This window comes from Priceomyces carsonii (assembly GCF_900007245.1).
Source record: "Priceomyces carsonii strain CBS4050 genome assembly, scaffold: Debaryomyces_carsonii_scaffold_6, whole genome shotgun sequence".
Lineage (NCBI taxonomy): Eukaryota > Fungi > Ascomycota > Pichiomycetes > Serinales > Debaryomycetaceae > Priceomyces > Priceomyces carsonii.
In genome coordinates this window covers 1,083,919-1,111,677 of record NW_026946679.1, presented here as the reverse complement: position 1 = coordinate 1,111,677, position 27,759 = coordinate 1,083,919, and the positions used below count along the sequence as shown (strand labels likewise).

The 27,759-nt window shown below is 36.8% G+C and overlaps 17 protein-coding genes across 17 annotated transcripts, besides 1 other annotated feature; 9 read left to right on the top strand and 8 right to left on the bottom strand.

Annotated features, from left to right (window-relative positions):
- Positions 1-47: 47 nt before the first annotated feature.
- On the bottom strand, positions 48-4,532 carry KRE5 (Kre5p; the record flags this gene model as incomplete). Its single annotated transcript, XM_062955734.1, has 1 exon — positions 48-4,532. The coding sequence occupies one exon, from the start codon at positions 4,530-4,532 to the stop codon at positions 48-50; it is 4,485 nt and encodes a 1,494-aa protein (XP_062812307.1).
- Positions 4,533-4,696: 164 nt separating this feature from the next.
- TFC4 (transcription factor TFIIIC subunit) lies at positions 4,697-7,606 on the top strand (the record flags this gene model as incomplete). The annotated part of the gene is made up of 1 exon (XM_062955733.1): positions 4,697-7,606. One exon carries the CDS (start codon positions 4,697-4,699, stop codon positions 7,604-7,606), a length of 2,910 nt encoding a protein of 969 aa, XP_062812306.1.
- Positions 7,607-7,709: 103 nt separating this feature from the next.
- PRCAT00005646001 (RNA-binding protein) lies at positions 7,710-8,243 on the top strand (the record flags this gene model as incomplete). The annotated part of the gene is made up of 1 exon (XM_062955731.1): positions 7,710-8,243. One exon carries the CDS (start codon positions 7,710-7,712, stop codon positions 8,241-8,243), a length of 534 nt encoding a protein of 177 aa, XP_062812305.1.
- A 206-nt stretch (positions 8,244-8,449) lies between these two features.
- THI6 (bifunctional hydroxyethylthiazole kinase/thiamine-phosphate diphosphorylase) lies at positions 8,450-10,006 on the top strand (the record flags this gene model as incomplete). Its single annotated transcript, XM_062955730.1, has 1 exon — positions 8,450-10,006. The coding sequence occupies one exon, from the start codon at positions 8,450-8,452 to the stop codon at positions 10,004-10,006; it is 1,557 nt and encodes a 518-aa protein (XP_062812304.1).
- Positions 10,007-12,344: 2,338 nt separating this feature from the next.
- Positions 12,345-13,190, top strand: PRCAT00005643001 (metalloendopeptidase; the record flags this gene model as incomplete). Its single annotated transcript, XM_062955729.1, has 1 exon — positions 12,345-13,190. The coding sequence occupies one exon, from the start codon at positions 12,345-12,347 to the stop codon at positions 13,188-13,190; it is 846 nt and encodes a 281-aa protein (XP_062812303.1).
- Positions 13,191-13,406: 216 nt separating this feature from the next.
- Positions 13,407-14,420, top strand: PRCAT00005642001 (uncharacterized protein; the record flags this gene model as incomplete). The annotated part of the gene is made up of 1 exon (XM_062955728.1): positions 13,407-14,420. One exon carries the CDS (start codon positions 13,407-13,409, stop codon positions 14,418-14,420), a length of 1,014 nt encoding a protein of 337 aa, XP_062812302.1.
- Positions 14,421-14,635: 215 nt separating this feature from the next.
- Positions 14,636-15,217, top strand: NUO2 (Nuo2p; the record flags this gene model as incomplete). The annotated part of the gene is made up of 1 exon (XM_062955727.1): positions 14,636-15,217. The coding sequence occupies one exon, from the start codon at positions 14,636-14,638 to the stop codon at positions 15,215-15,217; it is 582 nt and encodes a 193-aa protein (XP_062812301.1).
- A 103-nt stretch (positions 15,218-15,320) lies between these two features.
- On the bottom strand, positions 15,321-15,851 carry PRCAT00005640001 (uncharacterized protein; the record flags this gene model as incomplete). The annotated part of the gene is made up of 1 exon (XM_062955726.1): positions 15,321-15,851. The coding sequence occupies one exon, from the start codon at positions 15,849-15,851 to the stop codon at positions 15,321-15,323; it is 531 nt and encodes a 176-aa protein (XP_062812300.1).
- A 465-nt stretch (positions 15,852-16,316) lies between these two features.
- On the bottom strand, positions 16,317-16,694 carry PRCAT00005639001 (phosphatase regulator; the record flags this gene model as incomplete). Its single annotated transcript, XM_062955725.1, has 1 exon — positions 16,317-16,694. One exon carries the CDS (start codon positions 16,692-16,694, stop codon positions 16,317-16,319), a length of 378 nt encoding a protein of 125 aa, XP_062812299.1.
- Positions 16,695-16,888: 194 nt separating this feature from the next.
- Positions 16,889-17,551, bottom strand: PRCAT00005638001 (uncharacterized protein; the record flags this gene model as incomplete). The annotated part of the gene is made up of 1 exon (XM_062955724.1): positions 16,889-17,551. The coding sequence occupies one exon, from the start codon at positions 17,549-17,551 to the stop codon at positions 16,889-16,891; it is 663 nt and encodes a 220-aa protein (XP_062812298.1).
- A 178-nt stretch (positions 17,552-17,729) lies between these two features.
- On the bottom strand, positions 17,730-18,821 carry PRCAT00005637001 (uncharacterized protein; the record flags this gene model as incomplete). Its single annotated transcript, XM_062955723.1, has 1 exon — positions 17,730-18,821. One exon carries the CDS (start codon positions 18,819-18,821, stop codon positions 17,730-17,732), a length of 1,092 nt encoding a protein of 363 aa, XP_062812297.1.
- Positions 18,822-19,053: 232 nt separating this feature from the next.
- On the top strand, positions 19,054-19,326 carry PRCAT00005636001 (uncharacterized protein; the record flags this gene model as incomplete). Its single annotated transcript, XM_062955722.1, has 1 exon — positions 19,054-19,326. One exon carries the CDS (start codon positions 19,054-19,056, stop codon positions 19,324-19,326), a length of 273 nt encoding a protein of 90 aa, XP_062812296.1.
- A 607-nt stretch (positions 19,327-19,933) lies between these two features.
- PRCAT00005635001 (uncharacterized protein) lies at positions 19,934-21,355 on the top strand (the record flags this gene model as incomplete). The annotated part of the gene is made up of 1 exon (XM_062955720.1): positions 19,934-21,355. The coding sequence occupies one exon, from the start codon at positions 19,934-19,936 to the stop codon at positions 21,353-21,355; it is 1,422 nt and encodes a 473-aa protein (XP_062812295.1).
- A 46-nt stretch (positions 21,356-21,401) lies between these two features.
- PRCAT00005634001 (uncharacterized protein) lies at positions 21,402-21,806 on the bottom strand (the record flags this gene model as incomplete). The annotated part of the gene is made up of 1 exon (XM_062955719.1): positions 21,402-21,806. One exon carries the CDS (start codon positions 21,804-21,806, stop codon positions 21,402-21,404), a length of 405 nt encoding a protein of 134 aa, XP_062812294.1.
- A 67-nt stretch (positions 21,807-21,873) lies between these two features.
- Positions 21,874-21,942: a sequence feature (Short protein (PRCAT00005633001, CUM67921.1) was converted to a misc_feature.).
- Positions 21,943-22,084: 142 nt separating this feature from the next.
- Positions 22,085-23,563, bottom strand: ECM14 (putative metallocarboxypeptidase; the record flags this gene model as incomplete). Its single annotated transcript, XM_062955718.1, has 1 exon — positions 22,085-23,563. One exon carries the CDS (start codon positions 23,561-23,563, stop codon positions 22,085-22,087), a length of 1,479 nt encoding a protein of 492 aa, XP_062812293.1.
- Positions 23,564-23,711: 148 nt separating this feature from the next.
- Positions 23,712-25,352, top strand: AIP2 (D-lactate dehydrogenase; the record flags this gene model as incomplete). The annotated part of the gene is made up of 1 exon (XM_062955717.1): positions 23,712-25,352. One exon carries the CDS (start codon positions 23,712-23,714, stop codon positions 25,350-25,352), a length of 1,641 nt encoding a protein of 546 aa, XP_062812292.1.
- Positions 25,353-25,418: 66 nt separating this feature from the next.
- Positions 25,419-27,587, bottom strand: FAA21 (medium-chain fatty acid-CoA ligase; the record flags this gene model as incomplete). The annotated part of the gene is made up of 1 exon (XM_062955716.1): positions 25,419-27,587. One exon carries the CDS (start codon positions 27,585-27,587, stop codon positions 25,419-25,421), a length of 2,169 nt encoding a protein of 722 aa, XP_062812291.1.
- Positions 27,588-27,759: the final 172 nt, after the last annotated feature.

Sequence of the window (27,759 nt, the reverse complement as noted above, 5' to 3'; positions counted from 1 at the left end):
AATGGAATTGATCTATACAAAATCAAAATAGTTATGTACAGTTGCACTTATAGTTCATCGTAATTATCAAAGGCAACTTCACTTATATCTGTGCTCTTGATATCGGGCCCTGAGCTCCGAATCTTAGTGGTAACACTCAGTGAACTTACGCTAATTTCATCTTTTGTATCTATGATAGACTGAATTTTAGCTTCATAATGTTTCCACTCAGGTAACAATCTCTTAGCTTTATCGATCTTGCTCTCATTGGATGTTGGGTTGTTGCATAGATCAATTGCCTTTGCTCTTGAAAGAGATTCGTCTGAGCACCATGTCTCGCACCAGAGCCAATCTTGAGGTAAGGTGAATATCTTTATATTTCTTTGCATATTATTAGGGAGATCTTGATCCAAATTAGCAAGGGACGCAGGATCAAAAGATAACTTTTGGTAGTGGGATCGCAACCTATTTCCTGCTGATATTTGTTTGAATTTCACGAGGTCTACGACAAACAATGCACTGATGTGATATTTCAAGTCATCCTGCAAGACTTCAGACCAGTAACCACTTTTCCAGAACCTAAAACCCTCCATTTCCTGCCGCGAATCACACATAGGAGGAAACCCGTATGCTGCTCCTTCCAAATCAATGTCCAATAATTCTCCAACATCTGCACGAGAAATCTGATCTGCATCGACGAATATAACTTTCTTCAATGATGGAGGGAATAACACATCAAGAAATAAAATTTTATATCCCCATATTACTCTATGGTTTTCTTTTTGATATCTTAGCCATTTGGGCCATTTATAGCTTATTAGCTCAATCTCTACCCCTAGGCGTGCCTCTAAATCAGGAATCAATTCTTTAAACTGAGGAGAAAGAAAGTCCTCGATAATCCAAAACTTCAAAGTTTTATCAGAGTGTTCGCGGATAGAAGCAATCATGATCGCCACGAGCCTTTCGTAAGCATGACCGCTAGCTATGGTAAAAATATTCACATCTGCTTGTCTATTTTGCTCGACTTTTCTCCCCCAAGGTTTAAAAAAGTAACGAACAAATGATGAGCTACTCTCATCATACCCTGGAAGATCTATGGTTTTAAATCCTGCATTTTTCTTTACCATTAACAAAATATGAGACCCTTTAAGATCTGTAATAGACAAAGAAATATCATTCACGGGATTTTCATCAACCCACAGATTCTTGTCAGAAGTTGATAGAATTGAGAAATGCTCTCTGCTTTTGCCTGAACTTAAACTTAGCTTCCAAACACCTGGCAAAGCAGAGAATTGAAAATATCCCAAATTGGACATAACAGTGGTTTCTTTCATAATGTCATCTTTTGATAATTGTAATATCAAACCTGCGGGATTGAATTTAGCAGTGATTTCCTTCGCATTTCCTTCGATCAATAAACTCCTCAATGAAAAGCCAATCGTTATCAGTTTTTCTTCCTGAAACTGAATATGATTCAAATCAAGCTGATCAGGGCTATTCTTTAGCGAAATAGTCCAAGCGTTTGGAATATCAAGATCCAAAGAAAAAGAATTGGTTTCTGAGACATTATCAAAGTCCACAGAATGGTTCTCGATAATTCTTCCATCAGGTCCAAACTTGGGCCGCGAGGGAAAGAGGCCTCTGTAAAATCTATTAGGTAAGGAGTTGCTGTCAGTAGAGGAAATAGGTTGAAATAAAATCCTAACACCAACAAAAGGAATATCCATAATTGCAGAGCATATTGACACCATCTTCTGAGAATACTCATCAACAGGATCCATAATCAAAAGAATGTCGACTTTATTCTCGGTTTTTCTTGCTGATGCTAAAAAGGAATTTGACATGTTGAGAGAAGAAAAGTCATACCTTGCAACATCTGGGTAAAAAGCCATATCATCAAAATGGAAGGATTTCGATAGAAGAGACGAGCAGAGATCAAGCCAATCAAAATCATCCATCGAAGCATTATTGAGTTCTTCTCTAGACTTATTGTCGAACACCCTGGGATAAGATAATATAATTTCGTCAATTATACTTAATCTTTGAAATATTTCGAAGTCGAAAAGAAGTTTTAAATCGTTGCCCGAAAGTGGTGAAGCTAAATCAATATAGCGACTGTTGAATAGAGCAAATCGGGCATTCAACGGGATGTTGGCATTTCTTAGTGCATTCAAGACTCCTGATGGCACTTCATTCGATTTAGTATCGTCGGAGTAATTTTGGAAGTAGTTTTCCATCAACTTTACTTCTTCAGTCTTCAAGTTATTCAATTCAAACTGCTTCCCTAATGTGCTCAACACTTCCGAATTTCCGGTGTCAATTAAGCGTAACTTCAAACTGTACTTAGAGCTTTCAATAGAGGTTATAATTGTGATTAGCTGATTTTTCATACTCTGATCCCTGAAGTCCCCTACCAACCAAACTGTGCCGTCCGCACTTTTCAGATTACTGAATTTGATCGGAGTAGAAATACTTGTTAGTTCTTTTGACAATTTTATGTACTTTGCTTCATTTGGATCTAAAGGTATAATTCTTGTGTTTCTTTCGGTGTTGGCGTTATGATATAATGCTTCTTTTAAGGATATATGAGATTCAGAAGTATGTGATAAATACTGACGCAAGCTTTTAACGTCCTCTGCCATCTGTGTCTTCATTTGTGCTTGCCAGTTTGGAGATCTAAGGTCATATATAACCCCATTGAGAATTACACTTGGAGTTTGAAGTGAAAACTTTTTTAAAGTCTTCGAAAATATTTCAGTAAAGTTATATTCTCGTTCCGAAACAACAGAGTAAATCAACTTTTCAGCATCCTCGCTGTTTTTAGATTCAAAATACTTATATAACAAAGCTAGAGCTTCCGTTTTTGAGGCTTTTTCCACAAGGTAGTAAAATCGATCAGCTAATAGTCTATCGTTAGGATCTTCCCCTATGAGAGGAACTAAACCTACTTGCTGTGGAATGCCTTGATCCAAAATCATCTTTGAGAGCGTAAAAAAAACTCTCAATTGTTCTTTGTTTCCTAAGTTTAAAACAAATATAAGATCATGTACATTCAGTCTTAATGGTGGAATTCGGCCCTGTGCCATTCTAGATGCAAAATTCAAATATACATCGAAAGGATCCTCAGAGTACATTGCATAGTTATCATCTTTGCCTATATCATTGAAAAACACCACACCACCTCTCTTTTTATCAGATGTGAATTCATCCTCGTAAATTTTAAATCTATTATGATTACCCAACATAGCCGCATTACCGTTCCGGAACTTGTTTTCCTTAACAGCACTGAGTAAGGCAAATTTGTAAATTAGATGTTTTGATTGAGTAACAGATAGCCCTAAAGAACACAACTCATTAATAATCGCTTCTTCATTCTTAATTTTAGAAATTATCTCAAATATATCGAGTTCAAGCTTATTCACAGGAGATCCGTTGACATATAGTCCTAATGTCATTTCTGATGAGCCTATACCCTCGTTATACTTTAATGCTGACTCCACCTGCAAGGTATTTGATGGCTCCGAGTTTGCAATATAATATGCAAACTTTGGAAGGTCTTGAAGAAAGTGTCTAAGGAGTTCAAACTGAGTTACATTGATCCAATTATTAGAAAGTACCAAAGAGGCTAATTTCAAGCCTACGCTTTTCCACTTATCTTTAGAAATACGATTTACCTCGGAAGAGAAGGATATCTCCCAAAAATTTTCATTTAGCTTGAGATGATTCAAGCTTTTATCGTTTTCAGTTTCATCGACGTACGTGTGAGAATCTTTGAGTCGCAATTCGGCGCCGTAGCCTGTAAGACGCTCAAACTCACTTGTGGCGAAACTTGGAATGTACCTCCAAACGAATCTTACAAGACCCTCATTGGAACTCCGATAAAGATGCATAAACATTTCAGCAAAATTGTGGGAGTTCACATCACCATAAAGTGTCAATAATGGGGCTTTATCATTCCATCCAATCGGTCTATCTATTGAGTCAACATACATCGAGGGCTTCTTTTTGAATGAGTTTAATGCGTAAAGTTCTTCAGGAGAACAGTATATTTTGTCGTTAAAAAGAACCCACGCATCAATCTTATCTGACTCTGCATTTAGGATCTGTTTTCCAAATGAATCTATTGAACACTCTTTAAATAACCTCTTAGAGAAGTCATATTTATTTATCAATTGTCTATAATGATAAAAATGTGCTTCGACACGGGGACTGTAGACATGATTGGCAAGAGAAATGTCAACGAATGATTTCGAGCGAATATCTATATTTAATGATTCAAAAACGCTAGTGTATAACTCATGATCCGAGACTTCATTCACGTCATTTTCAAATATTTCAATTTCGTCTGAATCTGACAGTATTCCAAGCACCAGTAATACCACTGGCAAATATAAAGATTCATTATATGATGCAATACTTTCAATTAAGCGAAGTTTGAATGGAACTAACAGCCATGGAGCTTCCAAATATGCTTCTAGATTATTTTCAATCTCCGGAGCTCGAAAGCATGCCACTAGATGTACAAACAATCCTAATATAGTTAAATATAGCATGTTTCTGCATTATCCATTAATTTAATAGTTTTCCAATGCTGATCTATGAATATTTGATGAGAATAGTATATGCAGTACGATAAATCTAATCAAAACAGTCGTATTTACATATTCAACTAGTATCACTAAAGTTATCTATTTCAGCAAACAAGTTTTAATGCGAAATGAGTTCTACAAACTTGTTTGAATCAGGGCTTGAAAACGGATATCCAAGTAAAGGGACAAATTCTGAAAGCGACCAAGAAGTAGATTTGCAATTGAGCTCAGATGATGAGGTTGGAAACTTTATTGATGATATGGATACCGATAGAAGTGGCGATGAGAACGAAGAAGATCAGCTTCTATTCACATCATCTGAGAATGATGATGATGAAAATATTGAGGATGACTATGATGAAAATTATGATTTTAGAGATGCGCTTCGGAGTGCTGGTAACTTTCGAGCTAGGAATAAAAAAAGGATAACTACTTCATCAAAATCATATTGGAGGCGAAAGATGATCAAAAGCTCTAATAGAGAACTAGATCCAGAAGTTCGTATCTACCTTTCTCAGGCAAATGAAGCTTTTGTCAGAAACGATTTTCTGGCTGCTTCAAATTTATATTTAGAAGTCATCAAAAAGGATCCCAAGAACTTTAGTGCTTACAAGACTTTGGGCGAAATATATAAGCAGCAGGGCAAATTAAATGAATGCTGTAGTTACTGGTTACTTGCAGCTCATATAAATCCGTGGGATAGTCAGTTCTGGGCTAATGTGGCAGAATTGAGTACAGATTTAGGTCATATTGATCAAGCAATATTCTGTTATAGCAGTGCGATTCAACATGATCATTCGAAGAACATGAAGTACGTACTTGATAGGGCACTATTATACAAGGAAAAAAAACAATATGGCAGAGCCTTGGAGGGTTTACAAAAGGTGCATGATATGTTCCCAACTGACACAAACATTATCAAGAACCTTGCAAGTGTATATGTCGAACAAAAGAGGTTAAATGATGCCATCAATTTATATATGCATATTCTCGATAGAAACATAAATCCTGGCTCTACTAAAAGACAGAATTATTCAAAATTCGGATGGGCAGAATTGAACATCTTAAGTGAGTTATATATTCAACAGCACGAATGGAAGGTTGGTGTCAGAATTATAAAGTTAGTTTCCAGATGGATTCAAAATAGAAAAAATGAAACATGGTGGGACGAAACGGATGATGATTCTGAGTTTGACAAAAGAAGGTTCAATGTGCTTGAAAATCTTCCAAAAGAGGAGCAGCTCGTAGCCCAAAAGAAGGTTTATGACGTGCCCATTGACATTAGATTTAAAATGGGAAGCTTACGGTTGGGCTTAGAGCAGAAGGATGAGGCAATGCGACATTTTCAATTTTTGTTGGAGGAAGAAGAAGGTATTGCCGATTTACTTTTTGAAGCAGGAAGAGAATTAGAAGAACATGGATTTTATGAAGACGCATTAACATTTTTAACCAAAGCCGCTCAAAGCGACGAGCAGAGTGATAGCACTGAATTGACCGCCTTGTTAGGAAAGTGCTTTCTTGAAGTCGGTGATTATCAACAAGCGGCGCAAGCATATAAATCAATCCTATATGAGGACCCTTCCAACCTAGATAACAAATTAGCTTTGGCGGAGGCTGTGTACCACTTAGGAGATATAGAGTATTCCGCGAGGTTGTTAGAAGAGGTCAGATCTAGTCATGGTATCTCTGCTCTGCAGAACGAAAACACCAATCAAAGAATGGAAGGTGATAATTTGTCATTGATCAAAAGCAAGCAGATGGTGAAGGCCCCCAAAAAACCTACGGATCAGGAAAAGGTAGAAATAGAAAATAATGCAAGAAGGAAAGTCATGGAAAAGTATCGAAGAATGGAAAGACTCGAGGAGTCCATTATTCATAATGACAAGGTAGCTATAACAGCCTGGATGCAATTAGCATCTCAGTTAGTTGATATGTTCATTAGTGTGAGAAGTTTTTTCCCTCGAGATAAGAACAGGCTTTTCAAAGGAATAATTTTGTATCGTCGGAAAAAACAGATGGGTATCGATGAGAAAATTGCTCGTATCTTTAATCTCTATGAGGGGATGTCTGATGATGTGCATGTCTCAAGACTATTCTTGACTTCCACGACAGAATATCGGGGGCTTACGTATGATCAATGGTTTGTAATTTTTGTGCAATATGCTATCTTTTTGTTCAAGTTTGATAATAACCATGAGTATGCTATTCAGATTACGGACGTTGCCAGAAGCGTTAGCGTCTTTGCACAGGATAAAAAGAAGGAAACTATGATGAGATTGCTCCGATTGTTGTTTGCCGTTCTGCAATTTGATACTGGCAATGTTGTGATGGGAAATGTGAGGTTTTTCTTATCCGCAAATCAGTTTTCTTCTTTTATATATAAGTTCTTCATGTTTTGTTTTCCTTCGGGTCTCGAAGCTTGGGAAACCTTCACGAATTACAATCATCAAAAGTATTTTTTACGTCAGTTGAAGGCTTATGACTCCGTGATATTGGGCAGAAAGACTTCTGGAATGGCTACAATTACTGCAAATCTTGAGAATACGCATCTTACCAGGGAGCATGCCGAGCTATTATACGTTTATGCAAACTTGTTAGGAGGAAGCAGAAGTTATGTCTCGTCAATTGTATATTTAAACAGAGCATACAAAGAATACAATAGGGATCCGATGATTTGTTTAGTGCTTGGACTAGCACACGTACACCGATCGATGCAAAGACTAAGTAACAATAGGCACTTACAATTATTACAGGGGATCAGCTTTATTTTAGAGTACAAAGCGCTAAGAGGAGAAAATGCAACGGACTTTGAGTTGCAGGAAATTCAGTATAATTTAGGAAGACTATTTCATATGATAGGATTGACGACGCTAGCCGTACAACATTATGAGAAAGTATTGGATCTCCATGACTCATTGAAGGAAGACGTAGAGTATGATCTACTGGTTGAAGCAGCTTACAACTTGTCTCTCATATACAACATCAATGGTAACCCTAATCTCGCAAAAGATATCACTATCAAGTATTTAACTATTTAATGTCCTACGATAATAAAATTTTCGCGACCTTACTATTATTTATAAGTACTTTTCCTATGTAGAAAAATAACTAACATTAAACAAATACTTTTAATATGAAAGTATGGTGAGACTCAAACAGAGATATATTCTTTTCGATATACTACATTTTCCATCTCTAGAGCGGCCTAATCAAAGAGATGATTTTTTGAATTTCAGCACATCTGAGACGAATGCAATATTAAGCTTACATCAATCGTCTCCCAATACTATCAACCCCAAGCTGCTAACGAAGCTAATTAGATCTGTCATTCAGGAGCATTTTGGAGACAATGGAGCGGGCAAGGCAGGTATGCAAATGACAATTAAATACTTTAGCAACACCACGTCGACCGGAATAATTCGATGTAGCAGATCAAGTTTTCATATTGTAAGAGCTGCATTGAGCTTGATTAATATGATCGAGAATGATGAAATTATGGTAAGATGTTTACATGTCAGTGGAACTATCAAGAAATGCGAGGAGCGTTGTATTAGTAGAAACGAGAAGTTAATGTCGCTACTATCGAAATCAGATTACGCTGATGCAAGCTTGCTCGAGAGATTTTCGGAAATACAGGTTCTTAGATCATTAGGAGACACAGAATATGACTCCTGATAGTCAATGCATAGAATTTGAAGCATTTTACATGAACTTCAACAACACCTCCAATAGTAAAACTACACGCATTTATATGTCACTTGTTAACTAGTAATTTTTTTTTCTTTTTAGCGCATATAAGAATTACATCATACTGACATTCAGTTTTTATAGTTTAATACGAAACACAAGAAAAGACATAAGCATTTCATACAATTTTCAAGATGAGGCCGATAGATTATTCTCTTTATTTGGTCACAGACTCTACTATGATTCCTGAAAGCTCGACATTTTTAAATCAGGTCGGTGAGGCCATAAAGAATGGTGCAACAGTAGTTCAACTTCGTGAAAAGAACCTAGCAACTTCAGATTTCATTGAAAGAGCCAAAGAAGTACACAAATTAACTCAAGCAGCCAATATCGCTTTGTTAATAAACGATAGAGTTGATGTTGCTTTAGCTATTGGTGCTGAGGGAGTCCATATAGGTCAGGATGATATGCCAGCATTATTGGCCAGAAAGTTGATGGGTGCAGACAAAATCATTGGTGTGACATGCTCGAACCCTGAGGAAGTAAAAACGGTCGTTAAAGAAGCTACGGCAAACTACGTCGGCCTTGGCACTGTTTATGCTACGAATACCAAGAAGGATGTAGCAACTCCCTCTGGTGTTGGTCCGATTGGAATTCGTAAAATGTTGCGAGTTTTGGAAAAGCACAATCAGTCGGTGGTTGTTCCTATTAAATGTGTCGCTATTGGAGGTATTAATCAGCGTAATGCTGCCAGAGTGTGTTATCAGAGCTCAATTCCAAATCAACGCTTGGATGGTGTGGCTGTTGTTTCATGTATCATGGCAAGCGAATCAGCCGGAAAAGATACATCTTCTCTTTTATCTTCAATAAAATCGCCCCTCCCTTGGCAATTGCTGATTACTGAATACTCTTCAAGCCTGTCAATAGATGAAAAAATCAAATCTTTGATTTCAAGAAGACCAGTTGTTCACCATATTACAAATAATGTTGTGAAAAATTTCAGTGCTAATGTAACACTAGCTATTGGCGCTTCACCAGTTATGTCAGAGTTTTTGAACGAGTTTGAGGAGTTTGCTGCTAACATTCCAAACGTCTCTTTATTGATCAACACCGGGACACCAACACCAGAAATGATGAAAATATTTAAAAAAGCTTTAGCTGCGTATAATGCCCTTGGTCGTCACATCGTTATGGATCCCGTTGCATGCGGAGCATCACAGGCCAGGTTGGAAGCCTGTAAGGAGCTTTTAAATAATGGTCAACCGACCGTCATTAAGGGAAATATTGGTGAAATTGCGTCAATTTTGAAACTAACAAGTACTTATACAGAAAAGAAACAGGATGGATTGCTCATGCATGGGGTGGATTCAGTTGCAAATATTCCTGAAAGTACTATAATGGATATCGGAAAAGAGGTTTCGAGAGATTTCAAGGTAGTAGTTGTCATTACTGGACCTATGAATTATATCATTAGCGGTGATAGAATAGCAAAAGTTGCTGGTGGAAGTGAGTTAATGGGATCTATAACTGGTACTGGATGTGCCTTGGGTAGCACGATTGCTGCATTTTTAGGTGCACGAGCAGACGGGCAGGGCCTGGGAGAAACTTTTGACATTTTTGAAGCGATCGTCGGTGCGGTATACCTCTACAATATATGTGGGAAAAAAGCCTCACTGCAAACTCATTCTCCTGGTTCTTTCATGGCAAAGTTTTTGGATGAACTATATTTAACTACGCATAACTTAGATTAAATTACTAAATGATCGCCGTGGTAGCGCACCTGCAGCTTTAATTTCAGATTATATGATACGGTATGGTGTCTTCTAGGAAAATCTTGAAGAGTCTTTGCATATTCTCCAAGTATGAAGGCAATTGCCTTCGAATTGAATGTCCAAGCTTCATAGTTTACATTTTCCAAATCATCACATAAAAGATGATAGCATTTGTCGTATGCTTCGTTGCTTTCACCACCAAAGACGTCTGTCTGAAGTTCGCTTTTAATGCCTTCTGCTCCTGTTGCAATTCCTCCAGAGGGTATGGAGTTTTTTATGAAACCAACGTAGTCAGATCTGCCATCCAATGGTATCAATGTGTATCCTTTTTTGTGCTTTTCATAGTACCTGATGTAATTTTCCCTGATTCTTGAAGATCCAGGAGGATTTCGAGAATCGTCACTGTCATATATTTGAAAGGCATAATTTGGAGAGGCAAGCATGTCGTAATCCAAAAAGAGTCTAATTTTGAAATTTTCATCCGGGGACAAGTTTTGGGTATAATAGTCTGATCCGAGAAGTCCCTCTTCTTCGGCGGACCACCAAGAGAATCGTACTGCGTTTTCAATCTCAAAATTACTAAGATATTTTGCTAATGATAGTAAGGTAATACTGCCACTTCCATTGTCGTTAATCCCTGGCCCTTCTTGAACAGAATCAGAGTGAGCACCCACCATTACAACATTATTATGGTCACCGGATCTAGTTTCTGCAATTATGTTTTCAGTTTTTATTTTCATTATGTATGACTCGAGGGAAACCGTGATAGTAGTATTTGGTGCTTTCAATAAATTGGATGCTTGTGCCATTGAAATGCCAAACATAGGGGCATATTCAACGTTATCTATTGGCTCTCCGAGGGTGCCCTGTAGTGCTTCACCCTTTGTATCATATATGAGGACAGCTTTGGCACCTTGAGACCCTGCTAGTCTACTTTTTTCAGCAAAGTTGCACGTACCTCTTTTGACCAAGACAAATTTACCAGCAACATGTTGAGGATAGTCACCCAAATTGCAGCCCTCATTCTTTACTTCTACAAAATTTGCTGTTTGACTTTCAACGCTAGGACTGAATTTGAATGCTGTTGTACCTTCTAATTGCTCACCACATACTGTAATATTATGACCAATAGTTTTTGAGTAGCTTGCATTAAAGCTTTGCGTATAAAATTCATAGTAGTCATCCATTAGTTGCAAATTGGCCAAAATATAGTCGATTGTTTTCTTGTGTCCAGGTGATCCGATTACCCTTGTTGGGTGACCATAGGTGTCGACAGAAGATAAAGAGAAATTGTACAACAGTTTTGCACCTTCAACGAGATCAGATTGCTTCACAAGCTTCTCTAATCGGCAGCCACGAACATCTTTCTTCCTTCCACCATTAGAAACGAAAGCTGATTCAGATAATAAAAAGAATATAAAAACGGAAAGAATGATGTATACTCTCATCATCTCGTCAAATTTGTCTTCTCGGGTATAATTTATTAATTCAATTTCAATACATTATGTTTATGTGTTTTTTGGATTTGTGGTTATATCGACCTTTGTCATTTTTCATATTCATTATTTGAGTCCATTCATACGTAGAGGAATCAAAGACTGTGATTGAACACAACAGATATATGTCGAAGTGGTTTTGGGAGTTAATAGAGAGCTCGTACCATTTCTAAAGGTATATTATTTGTTGGTTCTGAAGACGGTTCGGACCATAGGGTTTTCACCCGAAATACCGAAACCTGTAATTTTTTCTTCTTCATTCCCCTGGTGTAATCTTTGATGCATCTTGGTTCCAGCTTTGAAACAATATAGTCTTTTAAACTTATAAAGTGAGCACCCATTTATGTCACAAGAATTTAATTCACTCATCCCAAAATACACCATGTTCCTATCTATACAAGTATGATAAACAAAACAATAGTGGTATTCAATTCGAAGCTTGCATAATTAGCTACTTTAATAGGTATTTTGAGCTTAAAAATACACTGATCCTGTAATGAATATCAGCTATCGGTTATATCTAAGACGTTATCACGTCCACAAGCGGAAAGCTTGGGAGAAAAGAGGTAAAGTTTTGTTTAGCTTCAAAAATTTGTTTAGCTTCAAAAATACAAAAATATAAAAATACAGAAATACATTAAACACTTCCGTGTTCAGTATTAGCGAACTCAATCTGTGCTATTAGCTCTCTGAGACACTTTTTTAATTTCACTTCAAGTCCTTAAATTTTGCAACTTTCTCATCATTCTTATATACAGTCTTGAAGTAGATTTTATATCTTTAATGATTAGATCGCGCTATGTTGAAGAATCTTAGGTGATATGGTTATACGACAAGAGGTGAAGAAGAAAAAGGATGCAGAACGACCCCTGTCCATCTCCAATATAGCTAGAATTGCTGCATTAAAAAAGTATACTGATAATGACACTGCAAGCTCACTACTCCATCAGGCTGTCAAACTAGTGGCGCCCATAATTCATAAACATAACTTTAAAGTTGGTACCTTATGTGAGATGTTTCCAAAAAATCCCAATTTATTGGGCTTGAACTTAAATCGTGGCCAGAAAATCTTAATACGCTTAAGATATCATTATAATTCCTGTGAATTTTATCCTATAGGTGATATAGTGGGCACTCTTTTGCATGAATTAACTCACAACTTGTATGGCAAGCATGATCAAAAGTTTTATAAATTCATGGATGAATTAAGGGAGCAATTTGATCTGGTACAAATGGGTAACTTTGAAACTAACTACCGCTTTGAAGAGCAGAGGTTGGGCTCGTTGAATGGGAACTTAAATTATGAATCCGTTAGAGATAAGAGACTCAAAGCCGTGACTCGAGCAACTTTTAAGTGGGAGTCTAGAAAATTGGGATCCACTGGTGATAGAATTTCCAAACTCTCAAGGAATAGATTGCTGCTTAGAGAATTAGTCGTGAGGGCGGCGGAAAGAAGATTGAATGATTCGAAATGGTGCGCGGAGGAGGAAAGCAATCATGATATTGAGCCTTCGGATGGAGATTTGAAAATTTCAGAAATCAACTCTTCTGATCAGTTAAACCCAAGTGAGAAAGGGTCTGTTGAAACTGCAGTCGACATTGTTGATTTGACAGACGATTATGAAGATAAGAATGAAAAAGTAAAAGATATAATAATTATCGATTAATAGAAACAAATGGTTTATATAGTAATAGACAGTCATGATCTTATATTAGTTAGGACTTACCCAGTTGTTCTCTTTTTAAATACTACGCTAATTTTCTTGAATAACTATTTCTGATATGCGATTGCGCGTGACAGTCCAAAGACCAAAAATTCTACTCGAGCAGAAGTAAACATTATTAGTTAATAAAAAAGCAACTGGTTTAGAAAAGACAAGGCTATGCCTCATTCACGAAATAGCAAATTTGCCAACAGTGATCAAGAGGAACCGACATCAATGCCTCCGTCCCGGTCCCCTACTCCCAGAGTCATGGAGAAGACTGATTCAGTTGTCAATTTGACCAGGCCGGCACTTTATGCAATTTACAATCAGTCATCACTTTTAAGCTTTAACAAAGATGAATCCTATGAAGATCTTGAGCTTACAAAAGATGAGCCTAGTTCACATCAGTCGAAAGACATGCTGGGATCCAGGGTTCGATCATCGGTGGCTAAAGAAAATGCAAGTGAAAGTAATACAAAATCGATAACATATCAAGTCATGAATTTGATAGTAAAAGTAATGGCTTTGTCTGTTGCAGCTTTTATCTACAATGGGCTTACGAAGCATATACATAATAATCATATCCCCTCAACGAACAGTTTTGATCCACTTCAGTTTACTAATTTACTTTTACGCAATTTCTTCGATAAATTACGCTTGGAAAACAAACACAATTATTACTCAGTAAACTTATTGAATAAGTTATTAGCTCCTACTCTACAGGGGCTTTTGATGGGCCTGATACATCCGCTATTGGATTCTAAACTTCCGACCATTCTTTCAAAGAGGCTCCTATCTTCTAATCCTGACCCGTATTATGCCAGTCAATATTCCAATTTGTTTAATGATCTTATAAGAGCTTCTATTACATTTCTAGGTATTTCGTATGCTATACGAAAGCTTGAGTGGAGTTCTTTTTTACAAATTTCAATCGTTTGGTCTCTTTTAAATCCTGGATTATGGTTATTGTTAGATGGTACTATCAGTGGATTTTTATCAAGCTTCATAATTGCTATGCTTGCTTGCTTAGGAGTCTATAGCCTGAATTACTCCCTTTTGAATTCTTATCTGGGGTTTCAAAGACACGATTTTATAGCAATCTGGGTCTGGATTGCTAGTTTTTTCTTTTGTGGATTGATCATCTTCGGTAAAATAGGAAGAGGATTATTTGGAAAATATGCAATAATTTAGTCTGTGAAGTCTAACTGCAATATTCCAAGTTCTTGAACAATTATGGATTATGACGAACTATTTAACATAGATAGTACTTATAGTTTTCAATTAACGTACTGTATATAGTGTGACCAATTGAAATATTTGTTATTCGAGACTTTTGACTAAGTAAAATTCGACTTTTCTACATTATAACCATTTAATCGTTTGACCTTTTCGAGCTAATATTTACTATGTCTGGAGGACCAGTACCAGTTTGGAAAAAGTATACCACCCAATCAAGAGGTATTTGGGAAAAATTTAGACAGATTTTTGCATTGGTTCCGAACAGATCCAGTGGTAATCCAATAGTTGCATTATATCGTAAGAATCCACCTGGAAACAGAATACAAGAATCTAAGGAATATAATGAGAATTCAACAATTCCAGCATCCGATGTAAGAGGAAATCCATACTTTAAAAGAGATTTTAGAAGAAATTTTCCACAAGTCCATGCATTTAATCAGACAAAGATATCTGGATTGTTACAATTAGGTTCGGCCGAGAAACCAAGAATATCTATTGGTGACAAAGGAACAAAAGAGTTATCTATCTTTATTGAACCCTCTAGTGAGGTTAGTTTGGCAACGACTTTGACAAATGTCCCTGAAAGTGTTGTCAGAGGAGAACTCTTAGGGGCTTCAGGAGAGCCTATCGTGGCTCCATCTTTAAATAAATTCCACTGGACTATTTTGCAAGAGCCTCAACACGGTATGTTTACTGAAAGCTATCCGTGTCGTATTTTCACCGATGCTAAACCGGCTTCTCAGCAATAGAATCGAACTTCTTTGAGCTTGTCTCGAAGATTTTTGGTAGCATAAATCATAATTTTATAGTATCTACGTAAACCATGTTTTACTTTTATTAATAAGATATATTTCAAATACTGTATTGACTAGTTCTAATGCTTAGGCACTCGATCACACTAGATAAGCCAAAGGTATTATACCAGAACACAAAATAACTTACTACACTATCTAATGATTGCATCTCTATTGGCTCTAGCAAATTATCAATAGACGACAAAGCTTCACAAGGATGTACTAAAAACCATGTATCATCAAACAAAGGGTGAGCCTCAAGCGTAAAACCAGCAACATTCTTGATTCCCAACACCAGGTTGGCTTTTGAAATTAAATCAGTAGAAAATAATATCACACCATCTATTTTGAGCCTGAAATGGAATACAGGAACACTATAAAAATCGTCAAAGCATATTGTAAAATTAATGTCAACAGTTTTAGTTAATCGAGCATGTGTCATGATGTAGGATTTATTTCCTTTCCTTTTAACATAAGAATATATTACATCAAAGTACACCATGCGATTGCTGGAACGGCAATTCGTCAAAATAACATCCTGAAAAGCTTCTACATATTCATTGAACAATTCATTTGTTAAATGTAGCATGAGCTTGACGTAGTCTCAAGTCTCAACGTTTATTGACTTGAATCTGCGCAAACAAAATCGCAGCTACCCCAATATCTTAAATGAAAAATAATGGTAGCGGCAGAGCCACTACCACTACAGCACGAAAGTCAATATACATATATATATTAATTGGAATTGTATGTAGTAGGTATCTTGATTAACATTCACATCATAGATATCGTTTTCAAAGAAGAAGTCACAGAAAAGGAGTTAGTGAATGAGTTAAAATTATGTAGCTTGCATCATTGGATTAGCTGATCAAATGATTGATACGAAGTATGACCTAAATAAGCGAAATGAATCGTCAAAATAAAAGCACGATATTACGTGCAACGCAGCCTTTCCATTTGACTTCCTTTTTCGAACGAAAAAAAATAGGAGAGATCTAGAGTGGAGGTAGAAACAATCAAAAGCTTTGAGAAAAGAATCATAGCAATATCCTGATCACTTCGCATCCTCTTCTCCAGCAGGAGTCGATTCATTCAATAAATTCAGTTTTCCATTGTGAAGTATTCCTGCATTGCTACCGCTGATTGAATTTCTGTTGTACATTTCTTTCACTCTTTCGGCATTTGGGTGTCTAAGTGGTATACTAGACGGTACATTTGTCTTCTGTGCATCCTTTCCAAGTTGCTTTTGCATAGCATAGTCACCGCTATCGAAGTATTTTTTATCTTGAAACTTGGATGACAATATTTGCTGTGTGGTTGGTAATTTACCATACATCTTGTATATACGAAGCTCTTGGGGTGACAACTTCGACAAGTCGAGGTTCTGGGTATTCGTCGGTGGCCCAAGTGGGTCGTCATCTTGTAACGACATGCTTAAATAATGCTTTCGGTTTCTAATCAATGATTGATCCTTGCGTACTAGATAAATCATTTAACATGCTGTCAAATATATTAATTCACGTGACACAAGTCACTATGTTAACTCTAACAAAACGATAATGCCCAAGTTGTCGTAAGCCTATTTTTCATTCATATCATGAGAATGGAAATCATATGGGGCTCTTTTCATCTCTCTGATGTGAAAAAGCTTGTAAACATAGGTAGAATATGTCTGCAAATTAGTATAGTCAAATCTACTAAGTAAGTTATTGGACCCAATAACTCCAAAGGGATTGGTATCCACCTTGAAGGTAGCTTGTATATATATAATTGGAATATCACTTCATCAGTGTTAGATAAAAAATTCCTATCTGAGGCATATGCATTAAATTGGTAGTCAACGATAGTGAACAAGTTAATCGAATCCTCAGCTTTATTAACTAGATTACTCAATTTGATGTATCGGTGACTTAGGCTAAAATTATAAGGAGACGTTGCTGGCCAGCAAACCTTAATATATAGAACATCATCGTTGTTGAATGTAGCATTCTCATAGTTATTGATTCTTATTATCAATGTACTTTTTAAAGCATTATTGGTATTGTACGTTAATTTTATAGGACTCAACTGAATCATTTGGTCTTTTGTTATAATAGGGTAGTCTAATAATAGCGAATGTGTATCGTTCAAAGATGTTATGAAATTTTTTTGACTTCCTGAGCTGTCTTCGAAGCTCTTTGGTTGTAGAGGAATGTCGAAAAAGTATGGAATTTTCAATAAATAAGTTTCAGTGTTTGCGATGATCTGAGAAGCAAACACTAAGATGATAAATGCATACCTTGCTAACATTCTTCGATGAGTTAATGCGTGAGATTGACCAAGATACTGCAAATTGAAACGATGGAATAACTTTGGCTACAAAATGTCATCGCGGGTTACAAGCCAATATCTAAAATCTCGTGAGCGAAATCGCGACCTACGGAGTAAAGAAGTATAGAAGTGATTCTACAATGATAAGTGCTAAACCTTAGATTATTGGGTTATGTGGTATATCTAATTTTAAATGCATTCTAGGAAATTTTGAATGACAAAGCTTTTCAATCTCGTCATAAAGCTTTTGGTTTCTTTGGCAAATTATTTTCAAATCAAGCAACTCTAAGGTGTTTATGTTTTCATCTATTGACATTAACGTAAATTTGAGATTCTCCAAATTCAAGGTACCACCATGGAGTTTGAAATTGACTAAATATGGAAATTTCTTATTATTCATGAACTTCAAAAAGAGCTTTGATGATAGAAGTTTCTCGCATAAATAGTTCCCCTCGACGTAGTAGTCGAGCAAGCTAATTGAAAGCAGTTTTAGGCTTTTGAAAATGTCATCCTCATCGACCATAAATTGATTAAATCTCTCTGAAAGTAAAAACGAATTGTACTTATTGTAGGTTATATTCAATACTCTTACTGTACCTCTAGGATCGAAATTAGTCAACTTAAAAGGATACTCCCACGTACAGTTATCTATCGTCAACTCTTCTAAGCTTATTAGATCAGATACATTCTCCATCTCCCAATTGAAATGGTACTTAGACAAGTATATTTTTTTGAGTGACAGGAAATTCCATAGATGGCTTAAGCTGAAAATCCGAGGACTTCTAGAAGTTTTCGTTCTGAACTGACTAATTGGAGTGTCTTCGAGATAAAGACTCAATTCTTTTATCAAATTGTTTGACCTATATTTCAACCAATTTGACAGGTTATTAGAATTAAGAAGAAGATGCCTCAAGTTTGGAAGAAGCCTTAGAAATTCATTGAAATCCAACTGCCATTCCCCATACGATGAATAGTCTGTAATCCTTAATTGAGAAACATATTCGCTATACTTTGCCAAGATAATCTTATCATCGATTAGATCTTTCCATTTGCACTTGATTCTTTTGAAGGCGAATGAGCAGAGCTCACGTCGATGTCTCTTTGATAGTGTAGAAAGATTTATAATATCCTTTCGTTCTAGGAATGAAAAAATGACGCTCTGAATATCTAGCGGAAGCGTTAACAAGTTCTTTCTATTGGAGTGTTTAACGCGTTTCGACGGTTCCGGCTCAGTGCTACATCTTTTCATTTTCTCATTTCGTTCAGTAATCTTATCTTCAAACACGCAGAACTAAACGCAACAGATGTGGGTGAATTCATAAAATAGCGTAGTCAATAGTCGTTTTTAGTTAAGTAGGTCCTGAAACTATGATTGTGTGTCTTAGGAGACCCGATTGTCGGTCTCGCAAAATTCGTAATGAGGATAAAATTGAGGGCACTACCAACTTATACATTGCCATCTCACATATAAAAATTACAAAATGAAAGAGTCAAAGTATGTAAGTAGAGCGGTTGCTTTACCGTTGATAATCTTGTTGATAACGAGTATTTTGGTAGCACGACTCAATGTGATTGAACTTTTTCAAAGCTATTCAGTCAACATTTATCAACCTTCTGAAAATAGTAATGATAACAGACTCTTTACAGACTTTGTTTTCGATCCAGCAGAGCGATTTAACATTCATGAAAATATCAAGTACGGATGGATCGTTGTCGTAATCGGCATAATACTGTTGGCAGTGCTTTTGAATTAATGGCTGAAACTACTGTTCCATTTTCGTGATGAGATGAGTTGGCCGTCTTGGCAGTATCACACTAAATATGGACAACCGGATATGACGTTTCATGGAGTAGTCCGCGTTTGACCAAAATACTCATCCAGAAGCTAAGATGGAGTTCCTTCCAGCAATTTCTAGCTAAAGCCCTGCCTGTTTCCCCACTTTCTATTGTGTTACCGAAGCTCGACATTTCTACAGAGATTGCAGAGACGTATTAGGGTTCTATCAATCATAACCAGCGCTCGCCTTCTGGCAGTATTTTTTATCGGTTCGAGCGAGGAAACTGCTTTTCTGCCTAGGGTCCAAAAGAACTGACGTTATGGGGCACGTTATGACGGCACACAGACATTTTCTAGACTAATATCAGGTGACGTATGCCCAATAGTGAAAAGTTCATTTTTACCAAAAGCGGCTCTCATCAAAAGGCATTCTTTATCTGAAGGACCACAGTTCCGTAAATGACTTTGTGCATCTTAATTGCAACATTCGATATAGCACAATGAATAAGACGGGCACACCCTGCGATGAGATATAAATTAGATAGACTTTAATCAAAGAAGGGAATTCTAAACTCAAGTCGAAAATGCCAGGTACAGATAAATGGATAGATGATGATGCTTTGAAAACTGAAAAAGGTGAATATGACAATTCGTCCACAGCAAGCGCATCCAACGTCGATATTAACTACAAGAATTGCTCATGGGAAAAGACTGCAGGTTTGCTATTCTCTGAATACATATGTCTTGCAATTATGTCATTCCCATGGAGTTACTCAGTCTTGGGCTTAGTTCCAGGTCTTATCATAACTGTAGGTGTGAGTCTTTTGGTCCTCTACACGGGATTAACTATAAGTGAATACTGTCTTGCCTATCCTCATTTGTTGACCGTTTGTGAAATTGGCGAAAATCTCTTTGGATGGAAATGGGTGTGGTATGCAACTGCAGCGTGCTTTCTTTTGAACAATCTTTTCATTCAGGCATTACATGTTTTGGTTTCGGCAGAATATTTTAACACTATCTCTGATAACAAGACTGTTTGCTCGGTTGTTTTCGGGGTAGTAGGCTCCATTATCTGTTTCTTGTTGTCGTTACCTAGAACGTTTTCTTCAATGTCGTTTATAGGAATCTTTTCAGCAGCAACAATGTTCATTGCTGTCATCCTTGCGATGGTCTTTGCTGGTATCCAGAGCCATCCAGACAAATTTGAGCCGCTGATTCCAGTTAAATGGAACTTGTGGCCTGCTGAGGGTACCACTTATGTTGCAGGAATGTCGGCTATGTTGAATATAGTTTATACATTCGTTGGTCAAATCACATATCCTTCTTTCATTTCTGAAATGAAGAATCCCAGAGATTTTAAGAAGGCTTTATATTTGGTCACAGTGTGCGAACTTATAGTGTTTGCGTTAGCTGGAGCTATCGTCTATGTCTATGTTGGGAACGAGTATATTGTTGCACCGGCATTCGGTGCTTTGAGCGGTAACTTCAAAAAGATTGCGTTCAGTTTTGCCTTGCCAACAATTTTCTTTTTGGGAGCTTTATACGGTAATGTATCTTCAAGGTTTTTGTTTTCAAATATCTTCAAAAATAATTTGAAACATCAATACAACCATACTGTCAAAGGATGGAGTGTATGGATTTTTTTGAACGTTATACTATGGGTGTTGGCTTTTATTATTGCAGAGGTGATTCCATTTTTCCTGGACTTGTTAAGTTTGATGAGCTCTCTTTTTGATTGTTGGTTCGGGTTTATATTTTGGGGTGTTGCTTACTTCAAGTTAAAGAAGCTTGCTTATACGAACCAAGGAGTCGAAGTTTCAATGTGGACTGTAGTAAAAGAGGCCAGTCTTTGGATAAAATTAGAGATGCTTTTTAATGCTATTTTAATTGCTATCGGAGTTTATATCCTTGCACTTGGGTTGTACTCAACCATACAAAGTATTATTTGGTCATACGAAGATAGTTTGTATGGGTCTCCTTTTACTTGCACAAGTAATGGGATCTAGAGTCTATATTTCTATTAATGATACTTAAATTTTATGACTATAAGTTTCATTCTTTCGTATCCCAAACAATCGTAACAGGGCCATCGTTGATTAATTCTACATCCATCATTTCACCAAATTTACCATCTTCTACTCTTTCTTCGCCAATTTCTTTTTTTAAAGCTTTTAAAAAGTCATTATAGAGTAATATTGCTCCGTCTCCTTTGGCAGCCTTGTGAAGGTCAGGTTTTGTTCCCTTCTTAATCGTACCATACAATGTAAATTGACTGACGGATAATATTTTATGGTCTGTGAGATCTAAGATTGATTTAGACCAGGGTTTTCCGTACCATTTTGAGTCAGATATTGGCTGGCCAGTCATATCCTCAAATATTCTCAAATTTATTATCTTCTTAGTGAGCTTTGCTACATCCTCGTGAGTATCTGATGTTGAAATGCCAATTAAAAGCATCAAGCCTTTACCTATTCTTCACTGTTAATTTTTGATGCATTTCTCAAATACTTAATTATTTCGTTACTTACGAGGACACTGTTTGACCGTTAACTGTAACAGATGCTTTTTTCACTTTTTGAATTACAACTTTCATTATGAGTCTGTAGTAGGGTACTTACATGAATTATGAAATAAGATCAACTTTAGTATAAGTAAGAGTACACGACCGACTACAAGTATTTAAAATTAGGTATATTAGGTCTACTATAAAAAAAAAAAAGTAAAAACAGAACATTTTAGTCGTTACTTAATATGAAAGAGCAGAAGTATTGAAGTGCTGCTACTGTCTCTTCGCCAACTGGTTCGATATACTTACTCGGTAATAAAAACCCGTGGTTTCCGCTGTCTCTAAGCTTTAATTGATAAGCCCAAAATGCTTTTTCATGGTACATGAAATCTAAAGCACTACCCGAGGCTAAGTCAGGTAACAAGTCCGAATCTTTATCAATACAAGCTGGAAGGACACCATAAGTTTTTCCTGATTGTAATCTTATTGCTTTCGCTATCCCAAAAGCTAATTCAATCAAATTTTCTTCGTCTCTTGGTTGTTGGTTACAAGAGTATGCATACGGATACAAAACCTCTTGCGCATAGGAGTGCAAATCGATGAAGCCAAAAATTTTGTGATCATTATTTGTTTTGTTTAAATAATCAGTCCAAAGTTTAGCTTCAGTAGCTTCGAGAGGAAACTCCCCGCTATACTCTTCACCGCAAGCCCAATCCGTGGACTTTGTCCAATGGAAATCAAAAGAATGATCTATGTCAATTCCGTAGCAACCTGCTACAGACGTTTCTTGTCTGTTTTTTCTCCATAATCGATCATTAGTCCATGTATACTCATATCCATCGGGGTTGGAGACTGGAATGAATATAAAGTCAAGCTTAGATAATATGCCGTGTTGACTTGGATTATTTTCATAGTATAAAATTAACTTGTAAACTGCATACAAAACTGAAGACACTGATATCCACTCTCTTGCATGTACTCCTCCTGTGAGTACTACAGTTTTCCTGTCACTATGGTCTGTATCGTCGTTGGGTGCGGAAAGGTGGATAATATTATATGGCCTATTCTCCTGTGTCCTTCCAATTTCTTCTATTGTAAGAAGCGACGGATACGATTGTTTTATAATGTCCATCCAGGCGTTGATAGTCTCTAAGGGCCTGTAGTCCTTGAAAAATAACTCCGACAAAGGATTCAATTTTGTCTCCTCGACTACTTCTTCAGTAATCCGATATCTGTAATCCAGAGAACCTCGTACAGATTCCGCATAAATTTCCTTTGGGTATGTCTCCCATACCTTTTGCGCTAAATCACTTATAATGACCTCGTATCGGATTTCAGGAACGTTACGCTTAAGGTTTATGAGATCTTCAGCCCTTAATTGTATATCTATACTTTCATCCACATTACTCTTACCCCATTTTGAGTATTTAATATCTCCAAGCTCTTTCTTCAAGATTTTATTAGTGAGTTGAGCATTCTGAAGCCATATTCTGACCACTATGTCTTCGGAATATTGCTCAAGATTAATAGGTCTTTCGGTCTTCGGGGCTTCACTGTAATGTATTTCCCCTTGCTCTATTGCCCCCAATCGAGATAAAGAATTCCTTAGAACAGTCTGGATCTCAGCAGCAAATGGCAAACCTAAAGACAAAGTGTAAGGAAGGATTAGTAGAGCATTCAATGATGCTATTATATGAAGCCGAGCCATGTCACTAAAACTTTTAATTTAAAGATAGCCAATTAGTCTTGAGAAAAGTCGAGCTTCTCAATTGTTCATCATGTGAGTTCTCAATAATATTTCATCATTTTTGAACCGTGAAAAATTTGGTATAACTAACACAAGTTGCACAGTTCTGATGATGCATTCCCTTAAAAGAAGTTCTGTAGGTGTTATTTTGAGAAAAACGCCATCTTCTTCTTCTATATATAGAAGAGTGGTGAAAAGTCGTTACTTAAAACCTCAAACATCTTTTGGTCTTTCTGTTTCATTAACCACGCAGAGACTTTATTCTAGCCATGATGTTCCGCTTACAGCTGAGACTTATAAGGATAAGGTACATAGAAATAAGGAGTTTAAGAAGTTAAATGATGATGATGTAAACTATTTTAGATCTGTTTTAGGTGATCCGAATTTGTTAGTTACTGATAAGAATGATCTTCTCTTCTTCAATGAGGATTGGATGAGAAAATACAGAGGACAATCTCAACTTGTATTGAAGCCAAAGACAACAGAGCAAATCTCTAAAATTATTGAATATTGTAACAAGAATAAGTTGGCAGTCGTTCCTCAAGGTGGAAATACAGGATTAGTTGGAGGTTCAATACCGGTATTCGACGAAATTGTGCTTTCAGTTTCTAATCTTAATAAAGTAAGATCATTTGACCCTGTCAGTGGAATATTGAAGTGTGATTCAGGGTTAATTTTAGAAAACGCTGATAACTATGTCAAGGATCAGGGTTATATATATCCATTGGATTTGGGTGCAAAGGGCTCTTGTCATGTAGGAGGTACCGTAGCAACAAACGCGGGGGGTCTTAGGTTATTGAGATACGGCTCCTTGCATGGTTCTGTTTTAGGACTTGAAGTTGTTTTGCCAGATGGTCTGATATTGAGTTCGATGGACTCTTTGAGGAAAGACAATACGGGCTATGACTTGAAGCAACTTTTTATCGGCTCAGAAGGTACTATAGGAGTTATAACGGGAGTCTCTATATTATGTCCTCCAAGACCACAAGCTTTCAATGTGGCATTTCTTGCAGTAGATTCTTATGAAGCTGTACAGAAAGTCTTTGTTGGTGCTCGCAAAGAGCTTTCAGAGATTTTATCAGCATTCGAATTTATGGATAGCAAGTCACAGAAATTATGTCAACGCTATTTGAAGGTTGACCATCCTATAGAGAGTGGTGATTATCCCTTTTATATTTTAATAGAAACATCTGGGTCGAATAAAGATCACGATGACGAGAAATTGGAGAACTTTTTGGCCAATGCTATGGAAGAAGGCTTGGTTAGTGACGGTACAATTGCTCAAGATGAAACTCAGTTAAGAAACTTGTGGTCTTGGAGGGAGTCAATACCTGAAGCTTCTACATTAGATGGTGGTGTCTATAAATATGATGTTTCGCTCCCCCTCAAGGATTTATATAGCCTAGTTGATGAAATCAGTGAAAGATTGTCTAAAGCTGGAATTGTTGGATTTGAGGATTCTTCTAAGCCCGTCGTTGAAGCTATCGGTTATGGCCATCTTGGAGATGGGAATTTACATTTGAATGTCTGCGTAAGAGAGTACTCTAAAGAAATTGAAACTGTATTGGAGCCATTTGTGTATGAATGGATCCGCTCTAAGAAGGGCTCAATCTCCGCTGAGCACGGGTTGGGTTTCCAGAAAAAGAATTACATCAGCTATTCTAAAAGTGGACCAGAGATTGAACAGATAAGAGAGTTAAAGAAGCATTTTGATGTGAATGGAATTTTGAATCCATATAAATACGTCTAACGAACTATGCTCTTTATATAGAACAAGGAGAAATAATCTTTCTATACACCTTGAATTTACCTTACTTCATAATTTGGTATCAATTGATTTGATTAGGGACCCCTCAGAGTACAAGTCGTTGAATTTATCTGCGAAATGCTTAGCTGCAATGGGCCGCTTAATCTTCATGGTTGGAGTAATTACATTTTTCTCAATTGTTAAGGGCTCGAAATCAACATGAAGATTATGAATCAATTCAAATCCCTGTAGGACACCTTTGAGATCCTGATTCATGAGCTTCAAAAATTTGGTTCTATTGACTTTATCGTTTAAAAAGGAAGTAACCTCGCTCTTGGTGACATTAACGCCAAAATACTTTTTAACGAATGGCACAATGGTTTCTGGATCAAGACCTACAATAGCAACTAAATGAGTTTTCAAAGAATCGCCATGAACGTAGACTTGAGAAGCAACAGGAAAAGAAGACAAGTAAGCATTTTCAATCTTTTCTGGAGAAATATATTCACCTTGAGCAAGCTTAAAAAAGTTTTTTACTCTATCAATAATGTAAATTTGACCATCTTCGTCAAACCTAGCAACATCCCCCGTTTTAAACCACCCATCTTCGTCAAATGCCTTTGCTGTTTCTTCTGGACTCTTGTAATATTCGGAAAATATTTGATTTCCTCTCAATAATAATTCACCTCTCGGACCACCTTCATCAGTTGAATAATAGTTCATGTCAGGAATGTCCCTCAATCTCATCTCGACAGAGGCTCCTATTGGACCACATGATCCTGGATTTGCCTCATATTCCCTTGAAACTGCAATTCCGGCGAATGACTCCGTCAAGCCATACCCATTACGAAAACCAGTATTTAAAGCTGCCCTGAGGAATCTTACTGTGTCTGGTGATATAGGAGCAGAACCTGAGGTGAAGGTTTTAAGCCTATCCATTCCGAGCTTCTTACGCATCAACCCTGTAATGCGATCATAGATTAAGTGACGACCTTCAGCATTATCAGCAGCAGCCTGAAGCTCCCTTTTTTTATTGATGGCTGAGCTGAACAACTTTTGTAAAAGTGGCTTTTCATAATTATTCACTGTCTGACTTTTAATTGAGGCCTCTAATCTAGTATAGACACGAGGCACTAATGATAAAATATGTGGCCTCAATAGCTTGATATCATCAATTAAAGTCAATGGTGAGGCAGATTGAGGAAAACCGATAGCCGCACTCTGGGAGTAAGCTAAAAGAATGCTCATCCTTTCGTAAATATGAGCCAATGGTAAAAACGAATACATTACCGGATTTTCTGTTAGTTGTAAATTCAGAAGACCAAAAACAATAGAAGATGAGGCATTCAAATGACTCAAGACAACTCCTTTGGGATGTGAACCTGTGGTTCCAGAAGTAAACGAAATGGTGTAAGTTGTCAGCGGGGATGGGGGGATTTCCCTGATTCTATTGATCTCACCTAATTTCTCGACAGCTTTCATATCATGAATTGTCAACTTAGCTTCATTAGCTAGTCTCGTTAATTCATAGTCCTCGGAAAGAGGGTTATCTAATTGTAACGGATCCATTGACACAATAGATATTAAACTTGATAATTCCTCTGGAAATTCAGCCTTTAATTTTATGATGGACTTCAACTTGTCTTTAGAACATACCAAAACGGGGCTTTCAGTCAAGTTAAGGATATACTTTGTAGTTCCTCCTCCCAAACTCTCGTATAATGAGGTATTTGTTAAAGAGTAACGTACGCATGCTAAATCAGTAATTGTCCACTCTGCCCTATTAGCAGAGAAAATAGTTACAACAAATGACTCATGGTTTATAAGGTAGTTTTCGATTTTAGCATGAGCAGCTGATTCATTTCTAAATGGATTGTTAAGCAAAATAAAAAACAATCCAGATCCAAAATTAGTGGTTCTCTTGGCAACAGTCTCGTAGTCTTCAAAGACATATGGTCCATAAGATCCATCAGATTGCTTGTGTCTTGTACCGAAGCATGGCCTTTTTGGGTTATTAGACACTGAATATTCAAATATCTCATATATCGTGGTCAAAGAAGGATGCACATAATCTACTAATGAATCAGGATAATGCGCATTCCTATAGATAGCTGTATATCCTTTGGTATCAGTTCCAGGAAGTGCAACAGATTTGAATATATCATCATCTTTTATTGGTAATTTGGTGCGCAAAAGGTGTTTAATTTCTTTTGGATCATCTTGCACTAAGGAAACCATTTTCTTTGTTTATTTTTTTCAACTTATTGAGCAATACTGTTCTGATTTTCTGATTATGTCCTGTGCTAACCGATAGAAAGTAGTCGTCTTTTTATATTTTCTCGCTCTAACCTCGGTTCGGCTTAAATGTGGGGTGTGTTACTTCTTACTTCAAAAGAACGATTGGTTTTTT